This window comes from Schistocerca cancellata, chromosome 3 (genome assembly GCF_023864275.1).
Source record: "Schistocerca cancellata isolate TAMUIC-IGC-003103 chromosome 3, iqSchCanc2.1, whole genome shotgun sequence".
Classification (NCBI taxonomy): Eukaryota; Metazoa; Arthropoda; class Insecta; order Orthoptera; family Acrididae; genus Schistocerca; species Schistocerca cancellata.
Genome location: NC_064628.1, coordinates 263,253,274 through 263,280,461, shown reverse-complemented (window position 1 = coordinate 263,280,461; position 27,188 = coordinate 263,253,274). Strand labels below are relative to the sequence as shown.

Sequence of the window (27,188 nt, the reverse complement as noted above, 5' to 3'; positions counted from 1 at the left end):
CCGTATTTATTGAATGAATTCATATCTTTGAAACTTTTGAATTTTTTATCAAAATTTTTCAATTTTCCCTTTCGTTACGACATTTTTAGAAATACTCTCATTTAGAGAGGTCTGTCGCATTTTAACAAATCATCAGAAATCAAAATATTATAGTTTTGTAGAGGTATCATGTGGAAATTCAACTTACACTTTTTGCAGCAAACTGAAATAATGATGTGGCACATTCGCTCTTGACATGTATGATATGAGACAAATTCTTCCATCATAATAAATGAAAATATTGGAGATGCTAAGTGATTTAGACAGCTTTATTCGCAAAAATTCACACTGATTGCAGACTTGTTTATGGAATTTCTTTCCTTTCTTAATTTCCTTCACGTACAAGTTCATCATAGTAGCAAACATGGCAATCCTCTAAATTATAATTTCCCCAGTTAAGCAGGTCCCCCAGCTTTCACTTTCTACATTATAAATAAATATTGTAATTCCATACAGTAACAACTGACCACTGCATTATCCTCCATCAGTAATATCTTGGGTGCCAGTAACGGAAACTGAAATTAGAACACTGTTCTTCTGAATATTTATGTTGGCTTTTCCAAACTGGAGTTGTTACTTCACCTTCAAGTACCTGCTCAATTGTCACCATAAGGCTGAACATGTTTTATTTCCACCATCCACCCAAGGAAACTTCCTTGGCAGCACCAGAAAACTAATATGAGTTCATTATTTGGCTGTCAGATACATATTTCTCACTCAGCTGCAGAATGTACAGTCCAATCCATGAAATAGATTTTACCAACCACGAAGTTTCAAAACAGCACAAATTTCTCTGCAGACTGAAAGATTCATTCGGTGTTTAGACTGTTGTACCTGAAATGTGATAAGATCCTACTATTTCAAACAGTACTACTGTAATAGAAGGAAACTTTCGTCATGGGTAGAAATTCCTACCTTCTAATTATGAAACTAATCCATTAATCTCCCCCCCCCCCCCCCCCCCCCCTGAACCATGGACCTTGCCGTTGGTGGGGAGGCTTGCGTGCCTCAGCGATACAGATAGCCGTACTGTAGGTGCAGCCACAACGGAGGGGTATCTCTTGAGAGGCCAGACAAACGTGTGGTTCCTAAAGAGGGGCAGGAGGCTTTTAGTAGTTGCAAGGGCAACAGTCTGGATGATTGACCGATCTGGCCTTGTAACACTAACCAAAACGGCCTTGCTGTGCTGGTACTGCGAACGGCTGAAAACAAGGGGAAACTATGGCCGTAATTTTTCCCGAGGGCATGCAGCTTTACTGTATGGTTAAATGATGATGGCATCCTCTTGGGTAAAATATTCCGGAGGTAAAATAGTCCCCCATTCGGATCTCGGGGCGGGGACTACTCAATAGGATGTCGTTATCAGGAGAAAGAAAACTGGTGTTCTACGGATTGGAGCGTGGAATGTCAGATCCCTTAATCGGGCAGGTAGGTTAGAAAATTTAAAAAGGGAAATGGATAGGTTAAAGTTAGATATAGTGGGAATTAGTGAAGTTTGGTGGCAGGAGGAACAAGACTTCTGGTCAGGTGACTACAGGGTTATAAACACAAAATCAAATAGGGGTAATGCAGGAGTAGGTTTAATAATGAATAGGAAAATAGGAATGCGGGCAAGCTACTACAAACAGCATAGTGAACGCATTATTGTGGCCAAGATAGATACGAAGCCCACGCCTACTACAGTAGTACAAGTTTATATGCCAACTAGCTCTGCAGATGACGAAGAAATTGAAGAAATGTATGAGTCATGGGTGACTGGAATTCGGTAGTAGGAAAAGGGAGAGAAGGAAATGTAGTAGGTGAATATGGATTGGGGCTAAGAAATGAAAGAGGAAGCTGCCTGGTAGAATTTTGCACAGAGCATAACTTAATCATAGCTAACACTTGGTTCAAGAATCATAAAAGAAGGTTGTATATATGGAAGAATCCTGGAGATACTAAAAGGTATCAGATAGATTATACAATGGTAAGACAGAGATTTAGGAACCAGGTTTTACATTGTAAGACATTTCCAGGAGCAGATGTAGACTCTGACCACAATCTATTGGTTATGATCTGTAGATTAAAACTGAAGAAACTGCAAAAAGGTGGGAATTTAAGGAGATGGGACCTGGATAAACTGACTAAACCAGAGGTGGTACAGAGTTTCAGGGTGAGCATAAGGGAATAATTGACAGGAATGGGGGAAACAAATACAGGAGAATAAGAATGGGTAGCTCTGAGGGATGAAGTAGTGAAGGCAGCAGAGGATCAAGTAGGTAAAAAGACGAGGGGTAGTAGAAATCCTTGGGTAACAGAAGATATATTGAGTTTAACTGATGAAAGGAGAAAATATAAAAATGCAGTAAATGAAGCAGGCAAAAAGGAATACAAACGTCTCAAAAATGAGATCGACAGGAAGTGCAAAATTGCTAAGCAGGGATGCCTAGAGGACAAATGTATGGATGTAGAAGAGAGTATCACTAGGGGTAAGATAGATACTGCCTACAGGAAAATTAAAGAGACCTTTGGAGATAAGCGAACCACTTGCATAAACATCAAGAGCTCAGATGGAAACCCAGTTCTAAGCAAAGAAGGGAAAGCAGAAAGGTGGAAGGAGTATATAGAACGTCTATACAAGGGCGATGTACTTGAGGACAATATTATGGAAATGGAAGAAGATGTACATGAAGATGAAATGGAAAATACGATACTGCGTGAAGAGTTTGACAGAACACTGAAAGACCTGAGTCGAAACAAGGCCCCCGGAGTAGACAACATTCCATTAGAACTACTGACGGCCTTGGGAGAGCCAGTCCTGACAAAACTCTACCATCTGGCGAGCAAGATGTATGAAACAGGCGAAATACCCTCAGACTTCAAGAAGAATATAATAATTCCAATCCCAAAGAAAGCAGGTGTTGACAGATGTGAAAATTACCAAACTATCAGTTTAATAAGTCACAGCTGCAAAGTACTAACGCGAATTCTTTACAGACGAATGGAAAAACGAGTAGAAGCCGACCTCGGGGAAGATCAGTTTGGATTCCGTAGAAATGTTGGAACACGTAAGACAATACTGATCCTACGACTTATCTTAGAAGCTAGATTAAGGAAGGGCAAACCTACGTTTCTAGCATTTGTAGACTTAGAGAAAGCTTTTGACAATGTTGACTGGAATACTCTCTTTCAAATTCTGAAGGTGGCAGGGGTAAAATACAGGGAGTGAAAGGCTATTTACAATTTGTACAGAAACCAGATGGCAGTTATAAGAGTTGAGGGACATGAAAGGGAAGCAGTGGTTGGGAAGGGAGTGAGACAGGGTTGTAGTCTCTCTCCGATGTTATTCAATCTGTATATTGAGCAAGCTGTGAAGGAAACAAAAGAAAAATTCTGAGTAGGTATTAAAATCCATGGAGAAGAAATAACTTTGAGGTTCGCCGATGACATTGTAATTCTGTCAGAGACAGCAAAGGACTTGGAAGAACAGTTGAACGGAATGGATAGTGTCTTGAAAGGAGGATATAAGATGAACATCAACAAAAGCAAAATGAGGATAATGGAATGTAGTCGAATTAAGTCGGGTGATGCTGAGGGAATTAGATTAGGAAATGAGACACTTAAAGTAGTAAAGGAGTTTTTCTATTTGGGGAGTAAAATAACTGATGATGGTCAAAGTAGAGAGGATATAAAATGTAGACTGGCAATGGTCATGGAAAGCATTTCTGAAGAAGAGAAATTTGTTAACATCGAGTATAGATTTAAGTGTCAGGAAGTCATTTTTGAAAGTATTTGTATGGAGTGTAGCCATGTATGGAAGTGAAACATGGACAATAAATAGTTTGGACAAGAAGAGAATAGAAGCTTTTGAAATGTGATGCTACAGAAGAATGCTGAAGGTTAGGTGGGTAGATCACATAACTAATGAGGAAGTATTGAATAGGATTGGGGAGAAGAGAAGTTTGTGGCACAACTTGACTAGAAGAAGGGATCGGTTGGTAGGACATGTTCTGAGGCATCAAGGGATCACCAATTTAGTATTGGAGGGCAGCATGGAGGGTAAAAATCGTACAGGGAGACCAAGAGATGAATACACTAAGCAGATTCAGAAGGATGTGGGTTGCGGTAGGTAGTGGTAGATGAAGAAGCTTGCACGGGATAGAGTAGCATGGAGAGCTGCATCAAACCAGTCTCAGGACTGAAGACCACAACAACAACAACAACAACAACAACCATTAACTTCTGTAGGAGTTCAGGAATCTGCAAATAATTTTCACCTGCAATAGTATATTTTTACCTTTAGTATTCAAATGGTGAAAATGCTCATAGATCCAGAAGGATCTCTCCGTGTTCTGTTTTAATCATTTGTTGGACACTGTGGTAAAGCACTGAATCAACATTCCTATTGACCAGTCCACATCATTTAATGCTGTATGTTTCAGCAGATTTCATCAAGAGTCTGCATTCATTCATTATTTCAAATTCTTTTAAAATTAATAGCACTAACACTATTAGTATGTCAACAAATAGTTGCAGTATGAGTGGGAAGTCCAATGTTGTTAAATGCACTTGTCGTGACACTCCTTATCTAGCTTCTTCGACTTTTCCCAGTTCTGAAATGTGAGAAATGGAGGAACAAATGACACTCATTTTCACTGATTCACTTCATAAGGAGTTTTGATGATAGTGACACTTCAGTTATGTTCCATGAGTCACAGTTACATCTTGTAAGCTTAAGCTATAAAATGTGGTATGCAGACAAAAGAGAAGACAAATTTGTTATAAAGAAGTATGCAAACACAGTAAAGACACTATGACATGCCAAAAGAAATAAAATCTCTGAAGAAACCTGAAGCACTGAGAATAATTTAAGGAGGGCAATGGCAGAATATCGATATGACTGCCAAGCAGCTCTTAAATAAGTATCAACTACCACACTTAGATATTCAGAGGGAAGATGGGATAACTGGCAGTAAACAGGGACAAAAAAGTGAGAGATCCTGGCCAGATACTTTGATAATTGGTTACACTGCAGAGGATCTTCAGATAAATGGTCAAGAATAATTCCATAACAAAGATACAATCTCAGAAGAGAAAAAAGAAATGGGTAAATTAGTTGGGGGAACTGAGATGCTGAAAATCACAAAGCCTTAAAGCAACCAGTGGAGAAGAGCTGGGAATCTGAAGCAATTCCAACTATTCTGGTTCACCCTCAACGTAATAAAGATGATAAATGGATCCCAATTAACTACTGTGGCATTTTGATCATCCTTGTCTATATAAAGTACTACCCAAAGCACTGTCGATTTAGTCAGTGGAGCAAACAGACTGTCAGCTAGGGGAATGTCAAGCAAGCTACCAAAAAGAAAGATCACACACTGAGAAGATATGGAGCCTGAAGAAGAGAGTGCTGAGAAACTACCTCTGCAAAGATCTGGTACTAATAAAATTTGGAGCAGACACTAAAGTAATGGAAATTGTCAAGCAGATGTTAAGAAGGACCCCTTCAAAGGCAAAATTTATGGGGGAACTCTCCAAAGAGTTTGATATTAAAACAGTTATCAGTCAGGCTGATAGGCTGTCTCCACATACCTTCATTTGTGTTTTGCGCAACAGCCACGTACAGGGAAAAGAGCTGGACAAGAAAGGGCCACTCAACCTAGTAAACACTGGAGGGACTGCAAGCGGTATCAAGATTAACTGCCTGGTAGTTGCTGATGATTTTGCGATCTTGTTCTCTGAGCTGATAAACAGCAATAAAAAAAGCCAATTTGCAAATTTCCTTTTGGGAGAAAAACCATGACAAAAACATCAAAACATCCACTATAACTGAACTCAGGGCATGGAAAGAAACAAAGACAGAAAAAAAATTGACTGCCTTAAATATCTCTGGGAAATTGTGCAACTGACAACTAGCAAAGCAGATGCCAACAACATCAGGTGAGGGGAGATAGGAAAAGCTCATCACATGACAAGCATTTTACAGAATGAAAGTCATTTCAAGATGAGCTAAACCAAGGCACAACAGCTAAACTACAACACTATAACAACACTGTGACTAAAACAGTGTCTGTATATGAGTGAATGTCTCCAAATGACAGAAATGTATGGACCAAGAGAACCTGAGATATTCAACAGAAAGATCATTTGCAAGATAATGGGATGAAAGATCATGGATGGACTGTGTACAATACAAGGAATGGAATAACTCCAGCAAGAAAATCAAAGATTTATGGAGTTAATTGGGAAAAGAAGATTAGAAGTTTTGAACACATTTAGGACACATGATAAGATCTGGGTTAAACTGAGAGACATGCCAGAATGGAAAAGTATAAATCAGTGTTCAACAGTTTTGAAGACTTCCATGATGAACAGAAACTGAACAGTGTATAGACTGAGAAGGACGTTAAGCTGCCAGAGAAAGAATGAAAACATTTTGGGCTACAAAAAAGGCTTTCAATAATGTGTGATTGTTACACACTGTGGTCTTCAACTGTACATATAAAAAAGAAATGGAAAGAAGCTGTAAGTCTTATGTCTGTGTAGTAACAATATCATTGGCAAGAATCCTTTTTCACACACCGGGAGTTATGAGAGTCACCTTCCATCTGTGAACAAGAGAGAGAGAGAGAGAGAGAGAAAGAGAGAGAGAGAGAGAGAGAGAGAGAGAGAGAGAGAGAATGAAATGCCCTATCTACTATCTTGTTTTGTGAAGAAAACATTAAATGAACATTCCTAACCGAGTTTTGGTTGCACCTTTTTCCACTTGTTTAAAACTCTTTTTGCTCTTTTGCCACATTTTATCACTGAAGAAATGGAAATACAAACTTTACTATAAAGGCCAAGAAATGGAGAGGTTTTTGTTTGTAAAGTTATGTTCTATGTAGTTCCCCAGTTTGCTGCTAGGATCACAGGCTCTCGATACTGCTCTAATGGGATATAAGCACGAACCTGGTGAGTGCTTGTTGAAGTATTAGCCTAACAGCCTTGTTAGCATTATGTACATAATGTTTTGGAATATGCTTTGACTTTTTGTAGCTCTAGCATCTACCTATGTTGCCAGCATTAGTAAGCAATTATGCTGAAACAGAAAGTGAATTCCAGAAAAATATGTAATATTGCTAAGCAGTTTAGAGCAGATGGAATTCAGAGTGACAGGTCTGTTCCGACACGCAGTGTTTGCGATATATCAATAACAACTGATGAAAACACTAATGTAATTGTATTACGTAGCATATAGCTAGCATAAAATACAGGAAAAATAAAGAACTACAATGTAGTAAAGTAGAAGTTCGACTATGATTAATTGGCGAGGCAATGTCTCAGTCAAATTCATGAAACTGAGACCTAAACTCCACCCGAAAAGGTCATGAACTGCAAACGAAATCCACACAGTTGAAAATTTACTTTCTCAATGAAACAAACAATGCCAGTGAGATCCAAGGTTCAATGATGCATGTGTGAGAGAATTTCATGTCATATATGAAGAAAAACAGGTTTTGGTGGTGATTGTATGAATACTAACATATAAAACATGCACCTTCTTTGACTAAATTACAGCATCTTCGTTGCACCTATTTAACCTAATTTTTTCACCATGTCATATATGAAGTAAAACAGGTTTTGGTGATGTTTGTATGAATACTAACATATAAAACATGCACCTTCTTTGACTAAATTACTGCATCTTCGTCACACCTATTTAACCAAATTTTTTCACCTAAAATTTCTAGCTCTAGTCATCAGAGATAGAGTACAGGTCTCTGTATAATAAGCATGGTGAAGGATATCAGCTGCGTCTTATCCAATAGAACTATCTTGTCATTCACTTTAACCAGAGTAGGTAAACCAGAGAAAGTCCTAAGTCTGGATGATCCTGTTTTGCTCCATGTCGGGATACTCTTTTACAAAGCTTCACTTTACATGAAAGACTACTGCTTCTTTAGGTATCTTTTTTCTTTTGCTTAAAAAACCTCATGTAATACAAACATTTAATACAAATGAGGAAATATCAAACAAAAATAAAAATTAAAGTAAGAGAAACAGATGGAAATACTTGTGCAAAAGAAGCTTCATTGTAGCGCCGCAAACTAGCGCCAGCACTCTTAGGGTGGCTCCCACCGCTGCGTCCATCTCTGGCACTCTGGGATCCTCCCTGCTTTGCCCGAACAGTGTAACTGTGGAAAGTTTTGTGCACAGTCACTTTTCCTCCTAGAGCACAATGAAGCCAAAAAAATGTTGGTCTTAACATGCAGATGTATTCTTACAAGGTCTGAAACACGTTAGCAATAGTAATCACTAAAAGTGTAAGTTATTGGCACACAAACATCTGAATATGCATAGGAGAAGGTAATAAAAAGTAGAAAATGCAAGTAACTGAATAGTTGTCACATGAGTGATTGAGCCTGAAGCACGATATAATCTCTCTCACAAAAGGTAACTGTTCAATGACAAAATATTTTTTAAAATAAATGCAGTGCAATCATCATCATCATCATCATCATCATCATCATCATGTTCTTATTCTTCTTCAAAACAATCTGATATCAATGGCTACAGTGCTGGTTTCACTGACTATATCTCATTGCCAATGATTTCCACGCAATTATCTTCCCAATAGAGGAGCACTGTGAAGTATACAGAGATGCTACACTGCACCACAGTGTGTCTCCTCTCTCTACAAACACTGTGATCTTTCCAGACGATCAATTATACTCATAACACATCCATACCAGGCACATTTAGGAGGATAATGCAGTAAGATTACAGAAGGTAGCTTAACACCTAATTTAACGAAGACTCATATCATGCAGTTCCAATAAAAAAGGAAGGACTTTTCATGTATTAGAACTAGAGAGCAATGATTACACACCTGAGAGAGCTCCACTTGTGAAGTCCCTAGCCATCCCGACAGATAATAAACTGACATTGTATCAGCATGTGGATAAGCTAATGAGAAATCTCAAGAAATCATCTCTGCATTTAAAAATCTCCCTTGCAAATTTGCTATGCAGATGGGATTACTAGCATAATTTCACTCGATTCTGTCCTATCACATATTCTTCTAAGGAAATGGACCTGAGGTCAAAAAAACTATTTATTCTACATACATGTCACATAATAATACAGTGTAAACTGATAATTAAACACTTCAAGAAAACTCTTACAGGACCATAAGGATCCATACATTTCCATACCAGCAGATTTACTCCCTAATGGTATTTATCATTAAAAATAAAAATAAATTTAGGATGAACTGTGAAATTACAGCTACAATGTTGTTGTCGTCATCTTCAGACCAAATAATGGTTTGACGTATGTCTCCGAACTAGTCTATACTTTGCAAATTTATTCATCTCTGCATAACTACTAAAAGCGAGATCCACTTCCATCTGCTTAAGATAGTCAAACCTTCGTCTCTCTATACAATTTTTAACACCCACCCTTTTCCCTCCAAAGTTCACAATTTTACCAATAAACAGAGTGATTACAAATGATTCCTTGGGTTTTGATGTATTATAGCTTCAAACATATAATGCCCACCCACTTGTACTAATAATCAGTCCAAAGAGTGTACTTTAAAGTTTTGTTTATGTCATAGCAGGTTCCATTTTGATCACCAGATGGCAGGGGGGATGATAACAGTTTGCAAAATGGTGACTAATCAACAGAAAGCATGTTACGTGTTGCAATATGAGAAGACAGAATCCGTCACTACTGTGCAGTATGCATTCCAAAGGCAGTAAAACATACAGCCACTGACTGACAAAAGCATTCGGCAATGGTATTGACAGTTCAAGGACACTGCCTCTGTAAAGGAACATCTCCGAGCGACCACCTATAGTGGAGGAAACAGTGGAGAGCATCCAAGATGTGTTCCTCCATAGCCCACAGAAATCCACACGTTGTGCAAGTCGTGAACTGGGATTCCTAAGCCAACTCTGTGGAAGCAATTACATCAGAAACTGTTTCACTTACAGCTATTGCAAGGTTTATGACCAAATGACCACACCATCAGATTCGAATTTTGTGAAAGTTTCTAGGAGGCAATGGAACTTTTTTCCTGCTGATCATGTTCAGTGATGAGGCAACGCTTCACCTAAACGGTAAGATATTCCCCAAAGGCGATTATCTTCTGTGCTGTGTCACGTAGCAATGTTTATGGGTCCTACTTTTTTCCTGGGAAAACTGATGGGTATGACATAACTACATGTTACAAGACTGGTTGTTTCCGAGACTGATAGCTGACAACACACACTTCATATTGCAACAACACGGAGCTCTGCCTCATTGGTTAGAAAATTGCACTGCCAAGTAAACAAGGAACTTCCAAACAGATAGTTTGGCTGGTTCAAATGGCTCTGAGCACTATGCGACTTAACTTCTGAGGTCATCAGTCGCCTAGAACTTAGAACTACTTAAACCTAACTAACCTAAGGACATCGCACACATCCATGCCCGAAGCAGGATTCGAACCTGCGACCATAGCGGTCGTTCGGCTCCAGACTGTAGCGTCTAGAACCACACGGCCACTCCGGCCGGCACAGATAGTTTGGGCGATGTGCACTCTTCAGATGGCCCCCGAGGTCTCCCCACGTTACAGTTTATGATTTTTTTTGCTTTAGGGATACTTGAAAGGCAATGTGTACATACCACCTTTTCCAACAACATTGGCTGAGCTCCAGGATCGTATCACTGCTGCACTGGCAAACATTGACAGGGACATGCTTGAATATGTATGGACTGAGTTTGACTACTGCATAGACATGTCATGTAGTGCGAGGACAGCAATTAGAACATTGGTAATGATGGATAAGAAACTTGAAAACGTGCTTTTTCATACACTGTATCGGTCACTATCTTGTATGTAATACTTTGTGAAATATATCTAAAAACAAAGATGATGTGACTTACCAAACGAAAGTGCTGGCAGGTCAATAGAAACACAAACATACACACAAAATTCAAGCTTTCGCAACAAACAGTTGCCTCATCAGGAAAGAGGGAAAGACGAAAAGATGTGAGTTTTAAGGGAGAGGGTAAGGAGTCATTCCAATCCCGGGAGCGGAAAGACTTACCTTAGGGGGAAAAAAGGACAGGTATACACTCGCGCACACACACACATATCCATCCGCACATACACAGACACAAGCAGACATTTGTAAAGGCAAAGAGTTTGGGCAGAGATGTCAGTCGAGGCGGAAGTACAGAGGCAAAGGTGATGTTGAAAGACAGGTGAGGTATGAGCGGCAGCAAATTGAAATTAGAAATTCGTGGAGATTGAGGCCTGGCAGATAACGAGAAGAGAGGATATACTGAAGGGCAAGTTCCCATCTCCGGAGTTCTGACAGGTTGGTGTTAGTGTGATATATCCAGATAACCCGGACGGTGTAACACTGTGCCAAGATGTGCTGGCTGTGCACCAAGGCATACATTCATCCCTAACCCAATGAATCATTTATAATCAGCAAGTATACCAAATGGCGTATTTGAAAAAGTAATTAGTTCATATGTGTGCATAAAAGCAAGTACAGACAGGTGTCTGCCTGATTGAGTTTTGAAAAATAATGTCACTGGCTAACTTTGATACCCTCTTCTTAGATCGCAAAATTGGATGTGTGTCAACATCAGGTTGTACACCTATTGTAGCTTTGAAATCATCTCAGATTTGTACAACTTTATTTTATTTTATAATCACCGCCATTTGTGTTCCTGTGATATAAGAATATGTACAAATGTCCAAACTGGTATATGGAATACAGTTAGATACTATTAAATGAATCTTAAATCTAGAAACCAAATACAGCAAAGGGATTGATGCGAAAAATGTTAGCTTCTATAAAAGAATGAACAGTGGTGGCTGTTGCGTAAGAACACAAGAATACGTGAAAACCACAACTTTTGACACTTTTCAGAATTATTGGTTATTTCTCTTTGAATGCTGTTAAACATAATGTAGATGTGGTAATCTGAAAAACACAGTGCTAAATCTACCACACTATACTTCATTGCTACTCCTCTAGACTGTGTGAAACTTGCCACCAGGGTCGCGAGCACACTTTCTCTTGTGCACGTTTTAAGGAGCTTTTTAACATTTGCAACTGACATGATGCAATCGCCTTATGGGCCAAATACATACAGATTTGATAAACAACGTGCACAGGCCATGGCGTGTACTGCTATCCATTACCACTCAACTACAAGTTTACATTAATGCCACCAGATGGTGGAACACTGCAGCAGACTTTTATTCCCATTCACTTTGCATAAATCCCGCTAGAAAATGGTAGCACACTCCTCAGATGTGCCAATTCACTCATTATATAGTAAAATTAGATTGGACATCAATACATGTTATAGTTATTCTGACAGAAAAACCTATTTTGCAGGATTATGAATGAGATATAATATGTTAAGTTTTGGATTTTACCATACAGTAACCCATTTGAGTGCTGAGCACTATAAAGTACATCATTGATTGTGAGACTGTAGAATTTATTCATACTTCTGAAATCTGTTGATCTTATGGTGGGTCAGAGTTATCTGTGCTGTAGGTCCACATTGCATATATGAACATTCACCAAGAGCTGTCTCACTGATTTCTTTGCTATTCAGTTAAATGTGGGATCAACAGTGGTGTGCTTTTGGTCCTCCTGGTTTTCAGCACCTCATTTTTATTCTACTAAGTAATCATTTCGGTAAACAGTACTGCATGAATTTCATCATTTGCACAAACAGCAGTTTGTTTTGGAATTGGTTGTTTACACAAAAATGCCAATGGACAGTAAAGAAACCTAACATGTTATTTCATTCTTGCTCTAAACTGTACTTAATTATGCACAACAAAATTAACTAAAAACAACTCTTTCTTTTTTCTGACAAGTTATGCACATATTATTATTATTATTTCTTTCTATTCTCAGACGTTATGTCTGGTCAAAAATGGACAGTGACGCGGACCTTGATCAAGCGTGACTTCCTTTTAACTGTACGGTATATGTTATATTGCATTTAGGAACTTTCGGGTCATTGAACATGTATCAATAATTACAGATTTTTGTAGTTGTATATATATGTTTGGATGTAGCTGTATTGCATTGATGTACTGGTGGATATTGTGAGGTATGACTCCTGTAGTTGATAGTATAATTGGTATAATGTCGACTTTATCCTGATGCCACATGTCCTTGACTTCCTCAGCCAGTTGGATGTATTTTTCAATTTTTTCTCCTGTTTTCTTCTGTATATTTGTTGTGTTGGGTATGGATATTTCAATTAGTTGTGTTAATTTCTTCTTTTTATTGGTGAGTATGATGTCAGGTTTGTTATGTGGTGTTGTTTTATCTGTTATAATCGTTCTGTTCCAGTATAATTTGTATTCATCATTCTCCAGTACATTTTGTGGTGTGTACTTGTATGTGGGAACGTGTTGTTTTATTAGTTTATGTTTTATGGCAAGTTGTTGATGTATTATTTTTGCTACATTGTCATGTCTTCTGGGGTATTCTGTATTTGCTAGTATTGTACATCCGCTTGTGATGTGATCTACTGTTTCTATTTGTTGTTTGCAAAGTCTGCATTTATCTGTTGTGGTATTGGGATCTTTAATAATATGCTTGCTGTAATATCTGGTGTTTATTGTTTGATCCTGTATTGCAATCATGAATCCTTCCGTCTCACTGTATATATTGCCTTTTGTTAGCCATGTGTTGGATGCGTCTTGATCTATGTGTGGCTGTGTTAGATGATACCGGTGCTTGCCATGTAGTGTTTTCTTTTTCCAATTTACTTTCTTTGTATCTGTTGATGTTATGTGATCTAAAGGGTTGTAGAAGTGGTTATGAAATTGCAGTGGTGTAGCTGATGTATTTATATGAGTGATTGCTTTGTGTATTTTGCTAGTTTCTGCTCGTTCTAGAAAGAATTTTCTTAAATTGTCTACCTGTCCATAATGTAGGTTTTTTATATCTATAAATCCCCTTCCACCTTCCTTTCTGCTTAATGTGAATCTTTCTGTTGCTGAATGTATGTGATGTATTCTATATTTGTGGCATTGTGATCGTGTAAGTGTATTGAGTGCTTCTAGGTCTGTGTCACTCCATTTCACTACTCCAAATAAGTAGGTCAATACTGGTACAGCATAAGTATTTATAGCTTTTGTCTTGTTTCTTGCTGTCAATTCTGTTTTCAGTATTTTTGTTAGTCTTTGTCTATATTTTTCTTTTAGTTCTTCTTTAATATTTGTATTATCTATTCCTATTTTTTGTCTGTATCCTAGGTATTTATAGGCATCTGTTTTTTCCATCGCTTCTATGCAGTCGCTGTGGTTATCCAATATGTAATCTTCTTGTTTAGTGTGTTTTCCCTTGACTATGCTATTTTTCTTACATTTGTCTGTTCCAAAAGCCATATTTATAACATTGCTGAATACTTCTGTTATCTTTAGTAATTGGTTGAGTTGTTGATTTGTTGCTGCCAGTAGTTTTAGATCATCCATGTATAGCAAATGTGTGATTTTGTGTGGGTATGTTCCAGTAATATTGTCTCCATAATTTGTATTATTTAGCATGTTGGATAGTGGGTTCAGAGCAAGACAGAACCAGAAAGGACTTAATGAGTCTCCTTGGTATATTCCACGCTTAATCTGTATTGGCTGTGATGTGATGTTATCTGAATTTGTTTGGATATTAAGTGTGGTTTTCCAGTTTTTCATTACTATGTTTAGAAACTGTATCAATTTAGGATCTACTTTGTATATTTCCAATATCTGTAGTAACCATGAGTGGGATACACTATCAAAGGCTTTTTGGTAATCAATGTATGCGTAGTGTAGGGACCTTTGTTTAGTTTTAGCTTGATATGTCACCTCTGTATCTATTATAAGTTGCTCTTTACATCCTCGTGCTCCTTTGCAGCAGCCTTTATGTTCTTCATTTATAATTTTGTTCTGTGTTCTATGTGTCATTAATTTCTGTGTGATGACTGAAGTTAATATTTTGTATATTGTTGGTAGGCATGTTATGGGGCGATATTTAGCTGGGTTTGCTGTGTCTGCTTGATCTTTAGGTTTCAGATAGGTTATTCCATGTGCAAGTGTATCAGGAAATGTGTATGGGTCTGCAATGTAACTGTTAAATAATTTAGTTAGATGTGAATGTGTTGAGGTGAACTTCTTTAGCCAGTAATTTGCTATTTTATCATTTCCAGGGGCTTTCCAATTGTGTGTAGAATTAATTGCTCGGGTGACTTCATGTTGCAAAATTATCACTTCAGGCATTTGTGGTATCATCTTGTATGTGTCTGTTTCTGCTTGTATCCACCGTGCATGCCTGTTATGTTGTACCGGGTTTGACCATATGTTGCTCCAGAAGTGTTCCATGTCTGTTATGTTTGGTGGATTGTCTATTTTAATGTGTGTGTTATCCATTGTTTGGTAAAATCTCTTTTGGTTTGTGTTGAATGTTTGGTTTTGTTTCCTTCTATTTTCACTTTTTTTGTATCTTCTAAGTCGTTTGGCCAATGCTTGTAATTTCTGCTTTTTTTTCATCTAATTGCTCTATTGCTTCTTGTTGTGAGATTTTACCTAACCTTTTTCGTTTTTTGTCTGATATTTCATTTCTAATAAATTGTGTTAGCTGTCCGATGTCTTTTCTCAGTTTTTCTATTCTGATCTGTAGCCTGTGTTGCCATGCTGGTTTTGTGGGTTTCTTCTGTGTGTTGGTTTGTTCTGATCTCTGCCTAGTGTGTATATTTAGTGTAGTGAGTGCTCCTATATAAACCAGTAGTTGTAACTCTTCCATAGTTGTGTTTTCATTTATTTTGTTGTGTATGATTGTGTTGATAGTTTTTATTGTTGTTTCGACTTGTGGGTTATTTGGTGGTCTATGCAAGAATGGTCTAATGTCTGTATTTGTGTCTTTGTATTCTATATATGTTAGCTGAAATTTCTCTTCTATATCTAACACGTGTGTCTCTTCGTGTTCTATTTGTGCTTGTTCTGGTGGCTGTCTTAAGATTTCGTTTTCCTCTGATTGTTTAATTGATGCGTGTTGGTCTTTGTTTGTTTGCTCTGGGATGTTTGAGTCCATTACTGTATTTTCTTCTTCTTCTGATTGCACATTATTTTGTTCCAGTATTTGTTGTACTTCTTGTTTGATGTTTTCTAATTCTGACTGGGGTATTCTGTTATTTTTTATTATTACACGGATCTGATCAGCTAGTCGTTGTTCTGTTAAAAATTTTAATTCTGGGTATCTGGTAATAAATGTTGTGTATACTTGTGATCTGTATCCAGTTGTGTTGGTTCCTAGGTTTGTTGCTTGGTAATAACAGAACATGAGGTGTTGATTAACTTCATCTGACCAACTCATCCTCTGTCTTTGTTTTCCTTCTAGGGTGGTTGCAGGAAGCATATCCTGCAAAACACCTCTATTTGGATTTAAATCATTTTCCAGTTGGCTAGCAGTGTTGTTACCATTGTGGGCGGGCATAGGGTTCAAGCGTCGTCCCCGACCATGACGGCGCTTGTCCGAGGCTTCTTTAGTTCTGTCCTGAACCAAGTAATCACACTAAAAGGGGGGTTAGCCCTATTAGTGGTTTGTTCTTTTCGTCGCCTTTTACGACTGGCAGAACATACTGGAGGCCTATTCTTTTCCCGGGCCTCCACGGGGGTTGTTATTATTATTATTATTATTATTATTATTAGCAGTGGCTGTAGTTGTATAAATACGTTGATGAGTGTAACTGTTATACAGGAGATGCTATTAATTTCACATACTCATATTTATCTCGATCTAGAAATTTGTGAACACCCGGAATGCATGCTCACGAGCCACCGCTGAGAATGAAATACCAGAAATGTTACATTTCTACACACTTTCTTATAACTCAGTAAGGGTAAGACTTAATCCTTGCTGTAGATAGTGACTCAAAGAGTGAGGCTATTTAATTGCTTCCACGACTGGCGGTGCCACAATTTCACAGCAGGCACAAAGCAGTGGACTTAAGATAGAGCCTCCTTTATTATATCACGTGCCATGACCTCTTAGACTCTGACTAGGACAAAGCTACCCACACAATGAAAACATGCCAGTATCATACTCAATCTACATGCTTACAATACATGTGCTGGCTAACCTCTTTTGACAAGCAAAGCTGTGAGTTTTGACTATCTTTGGTGTGTCGCTCTTTCTGGATTTCTCGTAGCAGTATGGTGGATTTTCCCTTTATTCACTGACTTACTTATTTCCACTGTTTTAATTCTTTGTACAATTGCTGTCAGCCAAAAGTTAGTATTGTATGCTGAAGTGTAACATATAAATTACTACCTGTTTCTGTTACTCATGAATGATGGTCATAATTTGCACATAGAAATTTACTCATGAATGATGGTCATAATTTGCACATAGAAATTGTGCTAAGTGCATGATAAATGCAAATATGCATATTGTCCTCAAATCCGTTTTTATGTGTGTGAAGTTGGAACAATGGATGTCACGTTTCTACAAGTTCTAACAGCTGTTTATCGCCATTCCTCACTTGCTGGGTCAGCAGTTGTTCAATGGAGGCATACCCCTTTTCAGAGACATGCAGTGCTCCACAGAATAATTACATCGCAGTATGAAAAAATAATAATTACATCACAGTACGAAAAAACTGCAAAGTGGTTGTGAGCCACAAAATTGCTCTCACAGTGACATTTAAACTTTTGTGCCAGAGGTTTAACAATGGTTAAAGGATACAAAATTATGTGATAACTGTGAAGAAATTAAGTAGTTTTATCTGGATAACTGAGCATGAACAAGCGGGTTGTTGTTGACAATGGGATCAACAACTTATACTGGCAGCAACGCACAAACTGTGCACAAAACGCACACACTGCGCCCTCTCAAATCTTGAGAAAAGAAGAATATATTAGTCAAAAAAAAGAAGTACCAAGTTTCTCAACATCATTAATACTTTGAATCAAGCAATAAATCCATGAGTCATAAGACTGACAGACACGCCATCAAGTTGTTCTTATCTCATTGGCCACGCATCAATGTACTGGACGTCGAATACAGTTGCACAACTAATTTCAGCATTTCTGTGCTGAACTCTCATCCTGTACCAGATTTGTAACTACGGTTTTTGTTCAACTAAAAGAAATGGAAGAACCTTTGCAACAGCCCTTTCATGTAATGGTGTAATAACAGTAGTCACTATATGGTACTTGTTTCCTGCGACACTGTGGAGCCAATATACCGCTGTGGATCTGCAGTCATCAGCATGAATCTGTGTAGCACTAAGCTACACTTAGTTGCACTCGTCAGCTATTCAAGACAAAACAGCAACCAAATATCCCTGTTTACTGCAAGCACTGCATTCCAGAGGTGCAGACAGCTCCTGTAGCTATGACTGTAGAATTATTCGGAATACAATGTTTTGTGGCTGAACGAGTCATTAAAGTTGTGAAGGATGGAACCACAAAATTCAGCACACATTAATACTTTTTTAATGATCATGAGCACAAAACAATTTTTTGGTGATTATCAGTTTCAATTTTTTTTATTTATTTATTTATTTTTTTTTTTTTTTTGCACAGCATCTTCACATTACATAATTCACTTCACTGTGACATTAGTATATTTATTCAGTGAGCATGTCTAATGACTGAAATAAGTAATCTCAAAAATGTATATTGTGACCCTGATGATTAATAAATACTGTGCTGAAATAAGGAGTGATAATGGACTCTCCTATGCACATTGTGTTTTTGCATATAAAGTGATGTAGAAAACAGCATCTATTCTGAGCAGGAACAATAATGCGCGCACAGATTTTTCAGTGTTTGTATTTTATGGGACTGTGGATGTACTATTCCAACTGAAGAGCTGCTTAAGTGAGAAGTAGCAGCAGCAGTCACAAAAACTGACAACAGCTAAGAGAGCAGTGTGCTGACCACATGCCCCTCCATATCTGCATCTGGTGACACCTAAGGGTTGAGGATAACACGGCGGCTATTCGGCACCATTGGACCTTCTAGGCCTGCTCGAACAGTGTTTGTTTTTTTGTGGATGTAGTATTACCTACTTTATGATGTTTGTTGTCTTATAGGAACACAACAGTGGCATGGAAACTGAGGACAATGGCCAAGTATTGTTGTTGCACACAACAGTTTTTGTACAAATTTGATATATCTAACTCACTGTCAAATGATCACTGTGTGCTGAAGTCATTTTGAATCAGTGAGTGATGTTCACAAACTTATCTAAACTTGGAGACAATTATTTAGTGCCTTTGCCCAAACACCCTCCTTTTGAGCAAGTCAAAGAAACTCTTATCTAATTAAATATTCACTAAGCAGCAGCATGGGAACACACACACAAAAAAAAGGTTTAATCTTTACGAGCTTTCTAAGCCAGTGGCTCTTTCTTCTGGCAGAAGAGTTGAAGAGGAAGGAAGTAGGATGAAGGAAAAGGACTGGAGAGCTTTAGTGAAAGGGGTACAGTTGAGAAAAGTCACTCAGAATGCAGGTAAGGGGAGACTTACTGGATGGGAAGAGAAGGAAGGACTGATTGTTCAATTATCATTAGGCGTTATTATTGTACTATCATTATGCTATCATTATATTATCAATAATTGATTATTTTCACTGTTCTGATTAAATATTCAGTAAGACACGCTGTACACTGTGTACTGAAAATTACATTGGTAAGTAAAACAATGCAGATCGGTGACCCCACGGAACATATATGGTTGATTTATTTTCTGCTGACTGAATCTTAAATAGACAGCTACTATTTTCATTTGTTTGACAAAATGGTTGATCAAAAAGACTAAAAATGTTGTCAAATAATAGACTACTAAGCTTTACAAGTGGTCTCAGTGCACAGACCGACTCATAACAGTAAAGCGTCAAAGGAAATAATGACGCATATACTTGTGGCCACAGTGGAGTTTATTGTTTTATGAAATGTAATAAATTTCACTTTTAGTTACATTTTGTTTTTACCAAGCCCATTTTCTATTTGTTTTACTCTGTAAGAATGTGTTAGGAATAAATACGTTGTTGTTGTTGTTGTTGTTGGCAATTCCATCACTGTATCACCTGTGTCGTATACGGTATCATACATAAAGCTTCCCACCAAAGCTTTCGTCCCAACTTTACACTAAAATGCTCCTTTGTCATTTATCAGCGGTACTTTCTGTCACTTATCTGTTCTATGACTCTTCTAAATGGACAATTATTTGACAAAGATACTTACGTAAAGAGTGAAAGATGATGCAGATGCAAAGAAAGGAAATCTAAATTTCACATGAATCTAGGCAATTATTAAATTGAAATAAACAGTTTCAAGAGGATGATTATGAACACAATGGAGCAACACAGCTTCCTGAATTAGACAGAAACTACTCAGAAATATCTTTGAGTGGGTGCAATAAATTACAATAAAATCTGTAAGAGAAATCATTTTCAAATTTTATCAGTTAAGGTATAAGGTAGCATAGTAAATAACAACAGAAAGAAAACTGGTAGCACCCCATGGTGTTATTTTTATTTTTAGTCATTGTGTTAAGGTGTGTTTCATGTATCACTGAAATATGCATGCCTGAAGTATGTAGTAGTAACACCCATTTGTAAAAGCAGAAATTAACAACTGACATCTAATTATAGACCTAGACTCAAACTCAGGACCTTTGCCTATCACGAGCAAATGCTGTAATAGCTGAACTACCTGAGCAAGACTACTGACCCGACTTCACAGCTCTACTTCCACCATTACTTCATCTCTTAACTTCCAAACTTCATCATGAGTCATGCTCAGGTAGCTCAGTTGTTAGAGCACTTGCCTGTGAAAGGTAAAGATCTCAAGTTTGAGCCTCAGTCTGGCACACAGTTTTAATCTTCCAGGAAGTTTCATAACAGCACGCACACTACTGCAGAATGAAAAATTCATTCTATTTACAGACTTGACTCCTTCCGCCCCATGATCTGCAACAGTTGTGAGACGGTAGCTTGCAACAATACTGAACCATCTCTTTGAAACTAACCTTTTAACACAGCCTCAATATGCCTTCCATTAAGGCTTTTCTATGGAGAAAACAATATACAATCTGACTAGCTCAGTTCTAGTAGGACTAACAAGGAAACATATCCAGTTGGCCTTTTATGCGATCTTGCCAAGGCCTTTTATTCTGTAAAACATAAAATTCTACTAAGGAAATCTGAATGGTAGGGGGTTAGAGACATTCCCTGCATCGACAAAGTCTTTTAATAACAGAAAATAGGAGATCAGACTTCCAAATGACATGACAGCAATAAAACTGAATTCAGAGAGGCGAAACAATAAATATATTGTCCCACTAGGCACACTGCTTGGTCCACTGTTGTTCTGGACCTACAAAAAAATATACTCCAGGGACATTGGAGAACTCTTCAAAAGATATAATTTTTGCTGATAATACTAGAACACTCATAAAGAGTCATACCACATCCATACCAGACACAGTAATGAGAATAATTGGGTGTTAGCTCTTAATCTTATAAAAACTCATACTAAGCAATTTTAAACAATAAAAATGACTAATAAGTACCAAGAGTAGAGGCCAACAGGTGTCAACTAGATGCAGTGGCGGATACGTATGGGGGGCGCCCCCCCCCTACCCCCCCTTCCTTGTGGGGACACCCGCATTGCCACCCGCACCATCCCCGTCAGTCAGCGTACATGCTATTTGTTTGTTTCTTTTGTCAGTCGACTCGACTGAATCAAGTTATCAAGTAGTTGTACTTTCCTACGTAGCATACACATCCGTGTCGTCATATTTTATATGTTTCTGTGTAGCACACAGATAGCTAACACAAACCTATGAAAAAAGTTGCGGCTATTCTAGTGATCTCGATATGTTGTTCTGTCTGGCATATGTTCGAGAAAAGTCACGAATACTGTTTTCTTGTACAGAGAACCTTCAATACCTAGTGCTATAAATATGGACTACTCGCCACGCAGGAAGCTAGTTTACATTCAGAAGCAGAAATATTAAGACTGAAGAAGGAATAAGTAAAAAGTTCCAAGTGTCAAGATTAGCCAAGAGTGAGAGTGAACAGTTGATTATGAGGTATTAATACAGTAATTCATAGTAATTTCTCTGTAAAAATATTGTTACAAGTCTCGCCAAGAGGCAAAGGCAGTTATGGTAGAGTCAGACATGGAGATGGGTGTTCCTCGTCTTACAGGCAAACAAAGACACAGGGAAAATTGCGATCATAATGATGATGTTATGACATATTGGAAAAGAACTGTTTTTATTCCAACACTGGACTATGTTACAACTGACATGAGAGAACTTTATACTGAAGAAAATATTTATCATTTAAAATTCAACATACTTTTGCCCTCACAACTACTGAAACACGATGGTAATGATCTGGCACGTAATTGAATCAGTACTTAACAGAACTACCATTTTTTGAAGAAGAATCACTCTTTGTGATTAAAAAGAGACTAATGGGAGAGAGTCTTCAATACAAGCAAACGAGCATCAATGCCCTTAATTGTCGTTATTCTGTTATGCAAGCATTGTCTGTTTGTCCTAGATCTGACTATCCTACTTTGCACACACTGTAGAAAATATCTGCTTGTCTACCTGCATCTACTGCAACAGTAGAAAAAGTTTTTCAACATTGTGGCATACAAAGATATGGCTGAGATCAACAATGAAGGAGGATCGACTTAATGGCTTAGCTCTGTTGAACACTCACCCTGACTTTGGTTGTCCTACTGATGATGTAATTAACCAATTTGCCAGGAGAATAGGCACATAGAATTCATCATTTAAGGAAGAGAACCACAATTGTAACTGTTTTATATCACAAGATGGTATTGTGCTGTATATATGTAGAATAAGTTTAAATAAAACTTCCTTAAACTTTGCATGTGACTTGATAATATTTTATTACAGTAAAAGTAAAGGTAGCCCAAGATATCTTTAGCATGCCCTCCTTGAGGTTTTTCTGTACTGCCACTGACTGGATGAGGTTTCCATGTTTGAAGTTTCTAGGTGACCTGATGGGTAATAAGCTGAGGTGACATCAAAAGTGAATATAACAAAAATAATCTCAGTTCTGTCTGCTTTGCATTCAGAGATATCTTTCACTGTGTTAACCTACATACACAATTGCTAGCACACTTTCACTCAATATTAATATATGGCAGAATCTTCTGTGTCAGTGCAACCAAGATGAAAAAAGTATTTATTGTACAGAAATATGCAATGCAAATATTGTGCAAAGTTGGCAACCAACATCTTGCAGATGCCTTTTCAGGAACCTTGGGACTTTTACATTCATGTACCAGTACATATACTGTCTAATAGTATTTGTGGTTAATAACAATACTGGAAGTAAAAATAATTTCCATATAAAGTTGCATCCCTATCTAAGATTCAGAATGGAGTTTCACACTCTGGTTCAAAAGTCTATAACAGATTACTAATAGAAAGGAAATTTAAAACACTCCGATAATGCAAAACAAAGTAAAATATACCCTATTACGTACTATTTCTAAGGATATTTGGTACGTTCTAATGTCCGTATTAAGTGGATCTTGACTTGCCAGTATACAGACAGCTCTAGGGTCTGTGCAAGGTAGATGTTTTGTTTGAAATCCTTACATATTATAAAATGGATGTAAATATGTATTTATGTTCCACACCTCCTCTTAAACCACTAGACAAATTTCAACCAAACTTAGTATTTGGAAAGAATCAGTGTGAGGGGGTGAGAACCACCTACCTATGAAAAGGGTGGGGTGGGGATAAAAAAGCAGTGTAGCCAACACTCAAATACCCATACTTTAGTCATCTCCCCACAAAATGGTGAAAGGATAAAAGTTTACTGCTTATTACATTATTGTTGTTCATGTAGTAAAACTGCCACATGAAGCATGATGTTTTAATTTATTGCACCTATACTATTAAATGTAGTCATGACCCATTTTTTAAGCAGAATTCATATATGCCACTGAATGTACCAGCAAAATTATATCATTGTATGACACACAATTCAGGAGATATGAGTCAAATACTTAGATGTGTGAAAAACTGTGGCATTATGTATGCCATTTTAATTTATTACTTCTTTACTACCAACTGTGTTCACAATACATTTCACAGACAGAAGCAACGTATACCACTGGATATGCTTGCAAAATTATATTGTTGTACAGCACATCAATCAGGAAATATGATGCAGATGGACCAGAAGGGAAGGAGCAAATGGACAGAGAGAATGGGGAGGAGAAGATGGACAGAGAGAGGGGGAAGAAGGAAATGGACTAATAGAAGATTACAATAAATACACGCCCGGGCAATGCTGGGTACTTGGCTAGCATTAGATAAAAACAAGAGCTGAGTAGTATAAGAGAAGCAGCATTGGCTTTCTTCAATGTAAGTGTTATTCCCTCTAATACATCTATACAAAGTTTTGTATAGGACAGTGATTCAGATTCCCTATCTAGCACGGATGTGGGCACGTCAAGAGGTACTAAGGCTGTGAGTGGCAGCCCCTTCTGGTCTCGAGTGCTTACTGTTTTGGAACACTCGTATCGCTACGCCGGCAACACTATGTCCTGGCCCTGTTATTGCTTCATTCACTTTGAGAACTCCACTTATTGTGAACTTATAGGAATGGTGTTCATTTCATTGTGCTTCACTGTACCCACTGGAGCATATGGCAAACAGTTTCTGCCCATGCCACACAGGACAGAAAACTGGCAATGAGCAACTTCCTCAGCATGCTGTTTTGTTTAGTGAACCTTGGCTCCTGAGTCAGTCAAGTTGTGACAGCAGCAGTTGCAGCCCTAGCTGCAGCGGCAGCAGCAGCAGCAGCAGCAGGAACAGCACACAATGCTTTACTGTTTCTCCAAAATCAACAACAAGTGGCAGCTGTTGTCTCCATGCCTCTCCTTCTACCAGTTGCTTCCTTTACGAGGCAAGCAAGAGTTGGGAGGCCTATTTACGGCATTTCTAACTACACTTCAGCACAAGTAAAACTGATGATCCTGAATGCCTTAGTGCACTATGACTGTCTTCTAGCAGTAAATTATACAAAGTGGTGCAAAAACTCATGCCCACTCTTGGTCTCTAGTAGTCTAAGGTTTTCTGAAGTTTAGAGTCTGCTGACTGAATACTACAGTCACCAAAAGTGTTGTTGCAGCAAGTTCAGTCAGTGTATTAAGCAAAGTAAAACATCCTAGGCACTGTGGGCTGCTGATTTACAAGGGCTTATCTCGCAAATGTGATTTTGCCTGTCGAAAATATGGCACATATTATGCAGAGTCTTTAATTCCGGACATTATAATCTGCCTGCCTCCGGATTGTGAAGTTAGTACAAAGGCTTTAGAAACATTGGAGTCTACTTTGAGTGATGTGTTAGAAACTGCTAAGGCATATGAAGTGATTGTCTCAGCACAAACTCTGTTCATGATTCTTCTGGTTTCAAAACTGTCAGTGGTACCAGTCTTACTCTTTGATCAACTGATGACTCCCAGTTAAGGTCATTATCCAGTTCACCAAGCTCTCATGTGTCCAGTAGTCCAGTGACACGGGATTCAGTACTTAGTTGCTGCTGTGCTTGTCATTCAACTGAAGACTAAGTCAAGATCTTAATCTGTTTCACTGAGCTCTCATGCGTCCAGTAGTCCGGCGCCTTGGCATTCAGTAACTAGAGCTTCATCTCCCTCTGCACTGTTATACTTGCAAAGACAAAAAGTGCCTGATTTGTTATCGAAACCAGAAGAATTTTCCTCCCCGTCATTGAATGAGAACCCAGCACAAGTTGTGCTGTCACATCACATCCAGAGTGTGGCCTTCATCATCACTGGCATCACTGCCCATACCATAATGTCATCTGTGTTGCTCGCCACAATCCAGGACACCTCATGAGCGTCTGCCTCGACTGGGTGGCATGCCATCCTGCTGCTGCCAAGGACAACAGAAGATGGGATACAGGGTTGTTGTTGTGGTCTTCAGTCCAGAGACTGGTTTGATGCAGCTCTCCATGCTACTCTATCCTGTGCAAGCTCCTTCATCTCCCAGTACCTATTGCAACCTACATCCTTCTGAATCTGTTTAGTGTATTCATCTCTTGGTCTCCCTGTACGATTTTTACCCTCCACGCTGCCCTCCAATACTAAATTGGTGATCCCTTGATGCCTCAGAACATGTCCTACCAACCGATCCCTTCTTCTAGTCAAGTTGTGCCACAAACTCCTCCCCAATCCTATTCAGTACTTCCTCATTAGTTATATGATCTACCCATCTAATCTTCAGCATTCTTCTGTAGCACCACATTTCAAAAGTTTCTATTCGCTTCTTGTCCAAACTAGTTATCATCCATGTTTCACTTCCATACATGGATACGCTCCATACAAATACTTTCAAAAATGACTTCCTGACACTTAAATCTATACTCGATGTTAACAAATTTCTCTTCTTCAGAAATGCTTTCCTTGCCATTGCCAGTCTACATTTTATATCCTCTCTACTTCGACCATCATCAGTTATTTTGCTCCGCAAATAGCAAAACTCCCTTACTACTTTAAGTATCTCATTTCCTAATCTAATTCCCTCAGCATCACCCGACTTGATTCGACTACATTCCAATATCCTCGTTTTGCTTTTGTTGATGTTCATCTTATATTCTCCTTTCAAGACACTATCCATTCCGTTCAACTGCTCTTCCAAGTCCTTTGCTGTCTCTAACAGAATTACAATGTCATCGGTGAACTTCAAAGTTTTTATTTCTTCTCCATGGATTTTAATACCTACTCCGAATTTTTCTTTTGTTTCCTTTACCGCTTGCTCAATATACAGATTGAATAACATCGGGGAGAGGCTACAACCCTGTCCTACTCCCTTCCCAACCACTGCTTCCCTTTCATGTCCCTCAACTCTTATAACTGTCACGTGGTTTCTGTACAAATTGTAAATAGCCTTTCGCTCCCTGTATTTTACCCCTGCCACCTTCAAGAATTTGAAAGAGAGTATTGCAGTCAACATTGTCAAAAGCTTTCTGTAAGTCTACAAATGCTAGAAACGTAGGTTTGCCTTTCCTTAATCTAGCTTCTAAGATAAGTCGTAGGATCAGTATTGCCTCACGTGTTCCAACATTTCTACGGAATCCAAACTGA

At 38.2% G+C, this 27,188-nt stretch overlaps 1 protein-coding gene across 1 annotated transcript in view; it reads right to left on the bottom strand.

The window, feature by feature from the left end:
* LOC126174911 (ankyrin repeat and zinc finger domain-containing protein 1-like) overlaps nucleotides 1-27,188 on the bottom strand; it is a 102,892-nt gene that overhangs the window by 36,080 nt on the left and 39,624 nt on the right. The window contains exon 6 of the mRNA XM_049921349.1: nucleotides 8,075-8,229. Coding sequence (XP_049777306.1) covers nucleotides 8,075-8,229 — 155 coding nt within the window. The remainder of the gene's footprint in view (nucleotides 1-8,074; nucleotides 8,230-27,188) is intronic.